This window comes from Pectinophora gossypiella, chromosome 20, assembly GCF_024362695.1.
Source record: "Pectinophora gossypiella chromosome 20, ilPecGoss1.1, whole genome shotgun sequence".
Lineage (NCBI taxonomy): Eukaryota > Metazoa > Arthropoda > Insecta > Lepidoptera > Gelechiidae > Pectinophora > Pectinophora gossypiella.
Genome location: NC_065423.1, coordinates 12,562,352 through 12,577,127, shown reverse-complemented (window position 1 = coordinate 12,577,127; position 14,776 = coordinate 12,562,352). Strand labels below are relative to the sequence as shown.

The 14,776-nt window shown below is 38.6% G+C and overlaps 2 protein-coding genes across 2 annotated transcripts in view; one reads left to right on the top strand and one right to left on the bottom strand.

Moving 5' to 3' along the window:
- The window catches only part of LOC126376325 (probable fatty acid-binding protein), a 127,532-nt gene that overhangs the window by 77,526 nt on the left and 35,230 nt on the right, over window positions 1-14,776 (bottom strand). The window lies entirely within an intron of this gene.
- The window catches only part of LOC126376232 (apyrase-like), a 40,792-nt gene continuing 38,598 nt past the window's right edge, over window positions 12,583-14,776 (top strand). Inside the window, exon 1 of the mRNA XM_050023499.1 lies at window positions 12,583-12,916. Coding sequence (XP_049879456.1) covers window positions 12,789-12,916 — 128 coding nt within the window. The 5' untranslated portion in view covers window positions 12,583-12,788. The remainder of the gene's footprint in view (window positions 12,917-14,776) is intronic.

Sequence of the window (14,776 nt, the reverse complement as noted above, 5' to 3'; positions counted from 1 at the left end):
TTTAGCGAGTAATAGCTAGACGCTTTGACTACTTGACTTCTTTTAATTATTTTTTATTGAGAGATAGATACAGCCGGCCGATGTTTGTCACGTCATAACCTGTTTTTAGCTTGCAGTCCAATAAACAATTGATTTCAACCATTGCTTGTTTATAAGTTGTTAACGGTTGCCTTTATTACTCGTAAATATCCGTTGTTAACAGTTATTGTGATACAATCCTCTACATATCGCTTAACCTGGGGGGTTAAAACGGCCACGTCGAAGCATCAATTCATCTAAGAAAGCAATATTGATATTTGACATTTGGTTGTATTGCGCACTTACTTTTATATGCGCAAATGTCAAATTGCAATATTGCTTTGTTAAATGTGGCCATTTTAACTTCCATGGATACAAAACGGTGTTCCGCTATAAGTTAGGATTTCTGGTTACAAAACCAAGCTTACTAATGGTTGGCCAGTTTTTTTTTTACATTGATGTGAAGACAAGCTCTATGAGACAGACCTATAACCATATTCTAAAATATTAACTCGAACTTCCTCCACTCGGCTCTGCCTCAGCTAAGGATTATGGTATTTTAAGTTGGCATGTACTTGAGAACTTTACTCACTGGAGTTGAGCATAATCAGAATCATTTATTCAATTGACGGCAGAGAATTCCACTCCTTAGCAGTGCGCATAATGAAGGAAGGTGAATAGTTGGGATATCCACCAAATAGGGATGGAACCCGGCCGTACGTCTGGAAGTCCGAAGATAAAAGAGGGATGGTGGAGTGACCTCGTGTAGATCGCGGGCACACTCCCCGAAGTGCAGTCTGTAGAATACCGACATGCTGGCAACTTTTCGCCGATGTACTAAGGAGTGTAGCTTAGCTGGCTGTAAGCTTTACATACTTGCTTTACTGTTGTTCAACGTATGCTTTGTCACGCCCTACTTTTGTGGAAACAGCAATGTGAAACCATCAGGGCAGCGTGCATTGAAGAAATAACGAACGACGATGTTTTGTTTTGTTCTAACGCTTCGTCCATTTGTGGTATTCTCGTCCCTATTTCACCTTAAGAAAGGAAATGAATCTGCTTTTAAGATACGACTTTTTATCTGAAATTCTTGAATATTAAAGAGTTTTTATATGAATTGTTAAACGGGAATTTATATTTTATACGTCAGTTTTTCGCGAAAATTCTATTCTGTGAGGATAAAATAATTCCCTTAAAATAGGTATGTTAGGTATAATACCTAATGTCTAATGTTTTTCCTGGGTAGCCAGTAGCCCGGGACCAATTCGCAGTGGAGCAGCGTGGTGGAGTATGCTCCATACCCCTCCGGTTAATTAAGGGGAGGCCTGTGCCCAGCAGTGGGACGTAGATAGGCTGTTTATGTATAACCCAGAGGAAGTGAGGTCGGCGTCGGGTATGAATTGGTGCGGGACGAAGAGTAAGTAGTATTATTCTTTATTCTATGCCGTAAGCCTGTTGTATGGGTTTTGTATGGAGTGTTCGTGTTGTACTAGTAGATACTCACAGAATAGAAGAAGGATGGAAAAGCTCTAACGCGCATTTTGTAATAGAACCGCTGTCGCCGGTTCAATCCCGTTCTTTTATTCAAAAATCAGACAGAATCATTTATCCAACGTAATTATCATGGATAAAATTTAAAATTAAAAATGACTAATTTTTCAAAATTGGCTTACATAGTCAGCGCTTTTTGAACGTCAAAAATTAAATTACGTATGTAACTAGTTGTAAAACTACTACCACATCGGAATTAATAACGCTCAGGGAAAGACGTGGCCAGAAAATCTCCCATATTATTGAAGTACCTCCCATATACATAAACTTATTGAAGGTCATATTTACTACTACTTCTGCAAACAGATAACTACGACTGCTCTACAGCTTCTCAAATTCCATAGCCACTTTGACGGAAATGTACGTATTTTTATGTAGGTATAGGCTGCGATTTTATTATTACTTTTCGTAAGATACTGCATACAAAAGTATTTATTGATAAATAGCCGATCCTACTAAGTTTTTAGCTTTCCATAAGGAGGGATCTCTTCGCATCATAAAACCATTCTTGGCCCTGCAGGTTATAATACCAAGAGAGAGAAATCAGATGGGAGAGAGAAACCACAGCCCTATTTTTCCCTAAAAAAGTAGCATGGAGAATACTACGCCGACAAGAGCGTGGCTGTTAAATTAGTTATGTGGTGATGAGGTTATAATGCACAAGACGACCTCTTAATAAAGGTACTATAGCGGCGCTCCGTGCATCCGTCCGTAAAGTTTGCGTACGAGTGGAGTGCAAGGTTGAAGTATGAACTATTTGCTCATACTTGTATGGCGCGCGTTTCGCACTCACTTGGCTCTTCCAACCTCTTTCTTCTATTCGGTGTAGATACCCTAACAGATACCAAATGTGGCTGCAAGTTCCTACCTCAATCAGCGCTTATCGCTATCGACCCACTAGGGTCGATTAATTCTTTCAAATACTTTTCCTCTCAGACGACGCCCTGAGCTGAGGTTCGCGCCCAACTGGGCACCCTCAGGCCTGTTGTCTTAAACGTTGTACCGAGTGAGAGCCTTCAGCGCTCCCCATTTGTCCGACCAAGTAGTTAATGCCATCTGCGGCAAATCTCCAATAAGTCACGTCAAAAAAAAAAGGTGCAGGTTGCATTTGTGACTTGTGGCTCTACCTCTGATCATTATATTCAAACTTTTACACTAATATTTAATTTAAAATACCAAAGCTAAAGATAATTCTAACTGGGCAAGCGCATTCCGTCCAGCAATGAACGAAGCAGTCATTTTGCAGATTAATTTCAAGTGAAATCACCAACCATTTTGAGATTCCGTTTAGGTTTCTTTGAACGAGAATTATTCAATCAAAATGTAAATTTAATGAAAAGGACTCGCAAGTTTGGATTTTAAAATGGCCGCTAAATTAAATCTTAGCCCGTCAGCTGATTTCTTCAATGTTAAGTGCAGACTAGTTTTCAAGGGATCTTTTTGAATTAATTTTGGAATATTTTACATATTCATTTACTTACAATTATAAATAAACAGCCTATATGGTATGGAGCATACTCCACCACGCTACTCCAATGTGGGTTGGTAGAGGTGTTTTTACGGCTAATAGCCGGGACCAACGGCTTAACGTGCCCTCCGAAGCACGGAATCACCTTACTTTTTCGGACTATCAGGTGATTCAAACCTGAAAAGTACTTACCAAACAAAGGACAGTCTCACAAAGTGATTTCGACAATGTCCCCATCGGGAATCGAACCCGGACCTCCAGATCGTGAGCCTAACGCTCTAACCACTAGACCACGGAGGCTGTTAAGTTACAATTATACTTATAATAATAATAATAAAGATTTATTTTCAGACATTACAATCCATCCGTGATAAGGCATAAGCCTTTCGTCTTTATATTAAGTAGGTTGGTTTTATCCGACTGCGGCGAAGCAAAAAGGAGGGTTATGTGCTGGACCGCTATGTATGTACGTACTTGTAAGGGGTGTAAGCGACATCGTAACGAATACTGAGGGGGATAATTCAGCTCATTATTCTGAGTTAACATCAAGGGGAATTTTCCATCGTAAAAATATAGAATGGAAAATAATTAAAAAAAAACTAAAAAAATATGAATTTTGCGACGGAAAATTCGACTCGATATTAACCCAGAATCATGCTTTCAATCATTCCCCTTAGTATTCGTTACGATGTCACTAACACCCTGTAAAATTGAAAGTGTGTGATGGCTGAAGACGTAATTTCGGACTTTTTTTTATATATATATAAGTACAATTTTATTTTTCCTGGCAGACTTATGTTTTTATATATTATGTATGTACAAAAGCCTTAATTCCACATTCTAGTTCCACTAACACATATAAAGTGTTCCACGGTAGGCGAAACACATGGATCAAAGAAACAAGGGAGATATGCCTTCAGCACTAAAGGAGGAACTTTCCAGGCTATGTTCTCCGAAAAAAAATAGTTGGCGCTGTACAAAAAAAAAATCAAATTAAAAAATATATATATTTTTCAAAATTGGCTTCCAACGTTAGCACTTTTTGAACGTCAAAAAATTTAATTACATAATTATTTAACTAGCTGTAAAACTTTTTTGAGACACAATATTCATTTTATTCATCACATAAAATAATTTTAAAATACAGTTTCAAATTACAAAAAGTCAAATAATCCAACTTAAAATTACTTAACCTAGAACCCACTCCGTGTCAAACCCGGCCCAAAAGTGCCCATGACACTAGCAGCGTTACCGCACTGGATTGCCACGGACAACCTCTGAGCCAAGTAAGACCCGGAGCGGGGGTCAAAGCCCTGCTCTCTAAGGCGACGGCCCACGTCTTTAAGGAATTGCTTCGCCTCCTCCCCCCAGCAACCACACGTCTCCACCGCAAATGGCACAAAAATGTAGCCCCCCTGTAGCAAGGAGTACTTTGCATGCTTTAGGACAGCTGCCGCTTCGGCTGCCGCCCCTGCGCGCTGACTGGTTTGCCGAAGATGACTGGCGGCAAAAGTATTGCAAGCTGTAAAACTACTACCACAGACACGTACAGATTTTAACGTGATAATTACCTGTTTTCTCGTTATGAAACACAATCAAGCTATGTTAATTACTAATCGATTCCTCGATTAGTCATCATCATCAGCCCATTAACGTACCCACTGCTGGGGCACAGGCCTTCCCTATGGATGGATAGGGAGATCGGGCCTTAAACCATCACGCGGGCCCAGTGCGGATTGATGGTTATTAACGACTGCTAATGCAGCCGGGACCAACGGCTTAACGTGCCTTCCGAAGCACGGATGAGCTCGAGATGATAACTTTTTTGTAGTCACCCATCCTCGATTAGCATTTTGAGTATAATAAGATAACAATTTTTTTTACAATGGAATGATTAAATAAAATTCTAAATCATACATAAATTATCAGAAAGAAGGACAGATCAGTACAGATCATAACCACTAGACCACGGAGGCTCCGGTTGATTGAGGAGAGGCCCGTGCCCAGCAGTGGGACGTATATACGTACGTATAGGCTGTTTATGTATGTATGTGCATATTTCGGTCCCACCAACTATGCTCCCGCGGCATCTCTCCATGATAAAAACTCCGTGGTGAAACACCTCTTTAATTTCACAGATCCCCTCGTATGCTATGACACTAAAAGCATTATGAAGTCTGTAACTCTATTATGGCAAGTAATGTGCCGTTTGCAGGAATATTCCTAAATAGGGAAAGTTTCTGGGAAACATCGTGACGAAACCCACATTTCCGAGAAATGCATTTTCGCAGGTATGTGAGTCGCTTCTGTAAAAAGCCGTACCTGTCAAATCTTCAGGTTAGGGAAGCGGACCCTGTGAAAAACGGGATAATGCTAGGGAGATGGTGAGGAAATGTTCCTTTTGTAAAAACTCTTTAATAGTAAGGATCATCATCATCATCATCAGCCCATTAACGTCCCCATTGCTGGGGCACGAGCCTTCCCTATGGATGGATAGGGAGATCGGGCCTTAAACCATCACGCGGGCCCAGTGCAGATTGATGGTTATTAACGACTGCTAATGCAGCCGGGACTAACGGCTTAACGTGCCTTTAGAAGCACGGAGGAAGCACTCGAGATGAAATTTTTTTTTTTGTGGTCACCCATCCTATGACCGGTCTTTGCGAAAGTTGCTTAACTTCAACAATCGCAGACCGAGCGCGTTTACCGCTGCGCCACCGAGCTCCTCTAATAGTAAGGATACTGACTGCTATTTCTTCAAATTGTTATTTCTTGTACTCCGATCTTATCTTCCTAAAGGCTAGTTAATAAAGCTGTTGTTAACTTTTGTGTGATTTTACTGAACGTTCCCAGAGCGGGAATAAACTCGGGGACGGTACATCACCAGCACTTACTTCCTTTTTTTATTGCTAAAGAAGAATGGCTCTTTCAGGAAAGCGTCTTTATTATTTTCAACGCTTTTTCTATTCTTCTTCTTTGCGAGTCGATGGCGATCGAAGCTAAATTTTTGCTGACCAATAATTGGCCACGCTTACGGCATTGTCAGTGGCTTCGTGCAGGTCTTTAATAGTGCAGGTGTTAGGGCACTTAGGACAGCACAAAAGGTGAGCCATAGTTTGTGGTGATACTCCACACTCGCAATCATCGCAACCATCAACCATCTATTTATTATTGTTGGTTTATTACCGTAATAAAATCCACGGAAGCAGTGTTTGGAGTACGCGTCGAACTTCGTAGTGTTACAGGTTTGAATACCGGCTCCGGATTGGCCAGGAGTACTTGTTTTAGTACTGCTGCTGGGACGGAAAGGTTCTAAAATGGCGACCACGTGTTGGACGACGCTCACTGGGTAGGCCCGCTACAAGGTAGACCGACGATCCGGTGAAGGTCGCGGGAAGCCGCTGGATGCGGGCAGCGCAGGACTGATCGTCGTGAAGATCCTTGGGGGAGGCCTATGCCCAGCAGTGGGCGTCGTACGGCTGATGATGATGATGATGACTTGCTTTAGTGTATTTTAAAATAAATAATAACTGTGGTGGGTTTTACTGCGAAAATTAAAATGTTTATACTATAAAAACATGCACAATGTCATTACTTATTAGAAATATGATGTTCCATTTTTCTTTTTTCGTTTTGAGCTTCTATTTTTGCAAGTTTTTACCACGCACTTTCACGTGTTGTAAGTTCGGCGCCTAATAACGCACTGAGGTAAAGTACTGTCAACGTCGCTATATTAACAGTGACTTTGCGTCCCAAAAGGAGCGCGGATGTTCAATCTGCGGTGGTAAATCTATGAGGGGAACTCACAAAGAGTAAATTAGTATTCAATATTCTAGATAGTTGGCGCTGGCGTTACCTTAATGACGATACATACATAGATTGAAAGAATTTCGCAAGGACAGGAGGAGGACCCATTAACACGATCGGCCCAGATTGACAAGAGGTGCGGGTTCAAATTCCGTCCAAGTGAAAGTTTTTTTTTTATTTGATTTTCTCTTTATTATCATAATTAATTTAATGCAACAGCCTCCGTGGTCTAGTGGTAAGAGCGTTAGGCTCACGACCTGGAGGTCCGGGTTCGATTCCCGATGGGGACATTGTCGAAATCACTTTGTGAGACTGTCCTTTGTTTGGTAAGGAATTTCAGGCTTGAATCACCTGATTGTCCGAAAAAGTAAGTTGATTCCGTGCTTCGGAGGGCACGTTAAGCCGTTGGTCCCGGCTATTAGCCGTAAAAACACCTCCACCAACCCGCAGTGGAGCAGCGTGGTGGAGTATGCTCCATATCCTCTCCGGTTGATTGAGAGGAGGCCTGTGCCCAGCAGTGGGACGTATATAGGCTATTTATGTATCATAATTAAAATGTATTGCATTAAAACGTTTCACGGACTCACGCTCTATGAGGCGAAATCAGGTCGTTATTTAATTTAAATACCGAATACCTTTCCATTTCCCAAGGTTATAAAACAAAAATAAATTAAATAGGTTTTTTTATTAAGTTTCCTTTGTGCATTGCAATAGTTTTTTCTTATAGTTAAAAATAGAATCTATTTGTGTATTTAAATATAGATTTCCCTTAGTATAGGTACCTGCCGGACTCTCTGTAGAGGTCAAAGATTCGAATCCAGGGCGACATGGAAAGTTTAATGGGATACGGTATTTCTTTGCGTGGTTTTGTTAACCAATATCACATCCGAATGTGAATTTTCAAATAGGCGGCGCTTACGTGATATAAGTATTTAGAAGTATTTTTTATTATCTATTGTTCTAGTCAATACAGTTTTAATGTAACGATTGACGTAATGTAATTTATGTTGATGATAAAAAATCTGAAGTCTTCTTCTGTCGTGTGGGTTATGAGATGGATTACCAACCCCATCAACCCTGGTGTCAGGGTTATTATTGAGCCACCAAAGGCCCCTGACATGGCTCATGTAACGACTACTTACTTACATCCGTAAGTAAGTGACCGGGACCAACGGCTTAACGTGCCTTCCGAAGCACGGATCATCTTAGTTTCGGACAATCTGGTGGTCAGCCAGTAATGTCCTAACCAAACTAGGGACCACAAAGTATTTTTTGTGATATTTCCCCACCGGGAATCGAACCAGGGACATCCGGACCGTGAGCCGAATACTCTAACCACTAAGCCGTGTAACACCATGTATAAAACAAATCAAGATTTTAATTGCACATTGTTTTAATGTTGAATAAGTACCTTACTATATTTGTAGTACGAAGGATTATCGAAGAAACATACATAATGTCGCATTACAGTCAAAACCACAATATAATCATGGCCTCAATCACCCCTCAAAGTTTTCGTTACGGTGTCACTAACACCCATACCTACTTGTATGGCTACCGTTTGTACTTGTGTGGGGTGTAAGTGACATCGTAACGAATACTAAGGGGGATGATTCAGCTGATTATTCTGAATTAATATCAAGTGGAATTTTTCATCGCAAAATTATAGAATTGAAAATAATTTAAAAAATAACTAAAAAAAATCATAAATTTTGCGACGAAAATTCCACTTGATATTAACTCAGAATCATGGTCTAAATCATCCCCCTGAGTATTCGTTACGATGTCACTAACACCCTGTATGTATAAATTAAAAAAAAAAACCCACGACCAGAAAAAAATATTTGGCCTTGACTGACACTTGATTGTCCGAAAAAGTAAAATAATAGGGTAGTTTCCAACTACATAGTCAAATCAGTTACTTTTTATTAAACGTCAAAACACGAAATTACTATGGAATTTGTACGAAAAAGCAACCCGTGACGTCATAGAAAAACGTGACAAAATGTGGCACTTATTATTTCATTTTTCGCTATTGTAATAAATTGTACAAATCAATTTTATAAAATAAATCATTTTTTTTATAAAGAAATAAAATTCAAACAACGGAATACTTAGTTTCAAATTACAAAAAGTCAAATAATCCAACTTAAATTTTTTTTTATTAAAATTCATAAATGGGTGAACGAAACGGGTCATAAATGGGTCAGCAGTGGGACTTCGTATCAACAGTGGCTGCAAGTTGTCTTTGATTACTTGTGGCTCTGCCCACCCCATTTGGGATTACGGGCGTGAGTTTATGTATGTATGTATAAATGGGTGAATATCAAAATGTGCCAAGTTTGGTGGCGAACTGTCATATAATTTTTTCGTGAAAACCGAGGACCCTTTTGGATCTTTTTCATGACGGAACCCAATTTTTCACGAAAAAATAATATGAAATTTCGCCACCAAACTTAAATTTTGATATTCACCCAAATAAATTAAATAGGAAAAATAAAACTTTTTTGTCACCTTTAGATCTATCTTTATTTAATAATCAGAATTTCATAATTTATCTTTGACCAAAGCAGCGTAGTTGAGAGTGCTTCATACCCCCTTTGGTTGACTGAGGGGGGGCTTGTGCGCAGCTGTGGGACGTATATAGGCCATTTTATGTATGCATGATACCAGGGTTGATGAGGTTGGAAATCTACCTCACAACCCACAGGATAGAAGATTAGGGATTATGGATAAGTTAGTGTGTATGTAGTTACCACAAACAGCACCGTAGCTAAAATTATTCTGTTTATAGTACGTCCGAGAGAGTTTGTTGAATTTAATATGAGAAATGGCAATGTCTCGGTTTGGTTATGCTTTGATTTCCGCATCTGAACTCTAAACATTAAAACCACAGACATAGCCTAACGAGAACAGGGGGTTTAAAAATGCCATCAAAGTATTTCATCTACACAAGCAATATTGCTATTTGACATTTCTTGACATTGAGCACTTAATTTTATGTGCGCAAATTTGAAATCACTTTGTGAGACTGTCCTTTGTTTGGTAACGACTTTTCAGGCTTGAATCACCTGATTGTCCGAAAAAGTAAGATGATTCCGTGCTTCGGAGGGCACGTTAAGCCGTTGGTCCCGCTATTAGCCGTAAAAACACCTCCACCAACCCGCATTGGAGCAGCGTGGTGGAGTATGCTCCATAAACGGAGGGGGTTTGATTGAGGGGAGGCCTGTGCCCAGCAGTGGGACGTATATAGGCTGTTTTTGTTAATGGCAAATTGCAATATTGTTTTTTAACCAGGCACAAATCCTGGAAACCACGTGATATCAATTATCTATGATACAAACATGAATTCAAACTCACAAAGGCGAATTCCGTGGTTTTGAGCCTAAGCCGGGAATCGAACCCGTGACACTACGATAGATCACGCCACGACACGACACGATACGACACGACACGATACGACACGATACGATACGACACGACGATACGACGATAGATTTTAGTTCTGTGCAATAAAGTATATTTGATTTGATTTGATTTGGTCACGCGTTTCGGAAAGGACTATCACAGATTCCTTTGTTGATAGTAAGATATTTAATCTTCTTCTTCTATCGCGTGAGTTGTGAGACGGATTACCAACCTCATCAACCCTGGTGTCAGGGTTACTATTGAGCCGCCAAAGGCCCCTGACACGGCTCATGTAACGACTACTAACTTACATCACTAAGTAGTAACCGGGACCAACGGATTATATAGTGTGATTTTTGTGATTTGTCCCCACCGGGATTCGAACCCGGGACCTCCGGATCGTAAGCACAACGCTCAACTACTGGACCACGGAGGTCCCTGGGACATTTAATTGTATGTTTGTTTGTCCAAACACGTGTATTAACCTTGTATGAAGTGATCCTGCTGTTCTATTCATACTATGCCAGTTAACTATTGTTATAGGGTTTTGTATTATACAGACATGCCTTAATAAGCATGTAACATGATGTGTGTACATTTGTAAAGTGATTATTATTCGGAGGACATGAGAAATACATCGATCCCCTGTATGATTAGAATGTATATTATGTCCTAGAAGGACGTACATTGACCAAATTGGAGATGTGGATGATCTACTCTGAACCGGCGTGCGTGTGTGAAACGATTAATGAATGTCGAGGAAGCAAACTGTCAGGATCGAAGCAAATGGAATTCCATAGTCTCTGCTTACCCCGGTGGGAAATACGCGTTAGTTTATGTGTGTTTGTAGGATGACTGATAGTAGTAGGTGGTCTATAAAGGCCATATTGCAGCATTTAAAAAAATACAACACTACTGCCTTTTGAGATTCAGGTAGGTATATGTGCAAATGTAAAACCCTTTCTTTTAATAGAAATTAAAACGGCCACATTGAAGCAACTGCATCGTCATGATCGTTTTCCTAGTGCTGTCTCGTTTTCACAGGGTCAGCTCTTTGAGATTAAAAATTGTTGATATTTCGCAATTACTTTTATATGGGCAAATGTCAAAGTGCTAAGATTTTTTTACTTTTTAGACGAATTGCTTCAATGTGGCCTTTTTGACAGCTATTAATCTATTAAGCTATAATTATAATAAGTCGACTTTTACTGAATAAATATACAACGATGTGAAATACTTAGTCTACTCTTGGCGTGACGGGCTAAAATAGTAAATAATAGATCACGCCTGTATCACCGAAGGGGTTAGGCAGAGGTGTATAGTATAGCCACCCTTCGCCAGTTATGTTTCATCACCATAGACCGTATACGTCTGTTTCAGACGATTCATGGCTGTCATTGTCGCAGAGTCATGCACTTATTTTCATGGCTGTGCTAGCCAATTCTGACTCGTTAAATTATGTTTAAGTCCCATATAATAGGGGGTGAGCCCATTGCCATAAACCGGGCACAAAACCTGGAAACCACGTGATTTCAATTATTTATCCATCTTAGGACTTCGTATCAACAGTGGCTGCAAGTTGTCTTTGATTACTTGTGGCTCTGCCCACCCCGTTTGGGATTACGGGCGTGAGTTTATGTATGTGTGTGTATGTTCAATTATTTACGACCCAACGTGAAATGAAAAGTAAATTATTAAATAAATAGAAGCTTAAAATAAATTTAAAAACGACGTCTTACTGTGCAGTTTGGCTACAAGTTGTCTGTAGACAACTGAATTGTCTGTCGACAAATAATGGCTCAGTCTACACCAGTACAGGCGAGAAATTTAAAAACGATGTCTTACCGTGGAAATTGGCTGCAAGTTGTCAGTAGACAACTGAATTGTCTGTCGACAACTCAGGCTCAGTCTACACCAGTACAGGCGTGAGATTACGTAAGTAATTTAATGAATTTTATCGGACAAATTCCAACAAACTTTATTTATTGTAATTACTATTTAGTTTTACGTTTCCAGAATTTAATTAAGTAGCAAAGCTCCAATAATTGAAATGATAATTAATCGCTTTTAATCTACAAAATGTAAATGCCTGATTTAATACAAAATTAAATGTTTTTAAAATAAATAGTCGTTTACAAAAATAAACTTGCTGTCGACTATTTAATATTGTTATTAAAACTGACTCTTATTGCTATGATAATAGTGTAAAAGATGCAGATTTAGTTAAAGACTGAAGTAACCTTGCTTTAAATGCAAGTTAAATGTTCTTTAGGCCTCAAATGTTGATAAGTATAATACGTCTACTTGTCTTGTTTAGTTGTATGCGAGATCGCACGGAGGCTTGACCGTTCGCGTTATTTTTTTTTAATCTATTTTATTTACGGACTTTTATTTTGAGTGACTATGCCTAATCGTCATTTTAGTCACTTTAATAATCACGTGACCATTCGGCAGTGACGCGAAACTAGGAACAGTTCCAAATTTAAAATAGATTTCTCTTTAGTCGGTTTTTAGTTTTGTATTTAGTTAGTCCACGATGTATTTCTTAGTCGGTTTCTTGTTTTTGTGCAATGTTAGTGTTTTGGATTTTGTGTTTGGTGCAGTGATAAATAATAATGATTTGTTTAGATTAGATATTGTGCATTACAATGACTTTCATGATAGGTAAGTGTATTTGGTTAACATTGTATTCTCTGTCGCAATAGAGAAACGTGCTAGTAACGTATTTAGTCACATACGTACATAAGATCACGCGTACATCCCGTTAGGGTGGGCAGAGACCACTGAATGACACTTTTTAAGATTCTGACACACCACTTTCGCATCTTCCTCTCTCATCAAAGACCACAAGCATGCTCGCCAGTTTAAAGCACTCTTGACCTGGCCTTTCATTAGTCACATTTGTTTTTATTATATTTAATCTAAATATATAAAAGGAGAAATTGACTGACTGACATATCAACGCACAGCCTAAACGGGTAAACGTAGGCACTTGAAATTTGGAAGGGACGTAGCTTAGGTACTGTAGAGGTGCACTAAGGAAGGAATACCCGGAATTCCCACGGGAATGGGAATTAGCGGGAAAATACTTTTGTATGAAAAATCTAAACCACTTGAGATAAACGCTTGAAATTTGGCATGCAGGTACCTTAGTTAACTTAAAGCTTAGTTGCAACAGGATATTGCAGAATTCCCACGGGAACGGGAGTGAGCGGGAAAAAATATTTGTGTGAAAAAATCGAAACTGCGTAAGATATATGTTTTCAAACTAGCATGCATGCATACCTTAGTAAATATAAAGTTTATTTATGGCTTTATTTTGAAAAATGGGAGTTAGCGGGAAAAAAAATATGACAAAATCTAAACTTCATAAGTTAGATGCTTGAAATTTGATATGCACTCCCACACACACAAAGATCACTCTTTTATAACACGCCACGCGGACGAAGTCGCGGGGCAAAAGCTAGTATTATAATAAAATAAGTAGAATAAAATATTATAATATTTATAATATTAAATATAATATAAAATATTATAAATATTTTAATATTTTATTCTACTAAATGTGGCAATTATGTACTAAATCAATGGTTTTCAATGTTTAAGTGCGTAGGTACCTATTTATATGTTTTTTTTTTTATAAACTAGTACAGTATTTTCTCTCTTCTTCTATTGGAGTATTTTCTGATAATTTTAAGAAGTCATCAAAAAAGCGTCAGTTTTTAGCGTCATCTATTTTTTTTTTGGCGACGTTGCCTGGAAAGTCTATCCGCGCCGCGTGCGTCACGGATGGCGTGCCGCGGGGGCAGGGCTCATAAAGAGATTTTTATGATTTGTGCCCACTGAGACTTATTTATTATTTACCTCCTAACCTTTCGTATGCTTAAATCTAGCGGATTATTATTGCGTATGGCAAAAAAAAAATCCTGCATGGATCATATATATCTAGATTAAGCACCCTCATCCAAGTCTCTGCCGCATCCGTCACACAATGCAGCTCGGCTATGCCACCTGGGAACCGGTGTAGAGGGCACTCGTTCACTACATGAGATTGGGTTTGGGTGATCACATTCAAAGTATGGCGACTCCTTTAAGCCCCAGTTCGGATCATGTGATACTTAGAACATAAGACCTACTAACTATTGACAAAACTATGAATCCTATGTGAATTTTTATTTGATTTGGGAATCGACTCCGGGAGCTCCGGATAGAAAGACTAACGCTAATTTAATTATTAATTTGTAGATGCTATGTACACTGTAATTGATATATCACACAACAATTACAGTTTATATGTATACATATATTATATAATAAAATATATATAATAAATAAAAATAGTAATAAATAAAATAATATTATAATGTAATGTAATAATATATTATTTATTTTATTTATTATTATTTTTATTTTATTTTATTTATTATATATATTTATATATATTTTTCTTGTTTGTAATTGTTTTAGTTGTTAATGTTTTATATATAAAATTACGTATGATGTAGTAGTACTTAATAAATAATA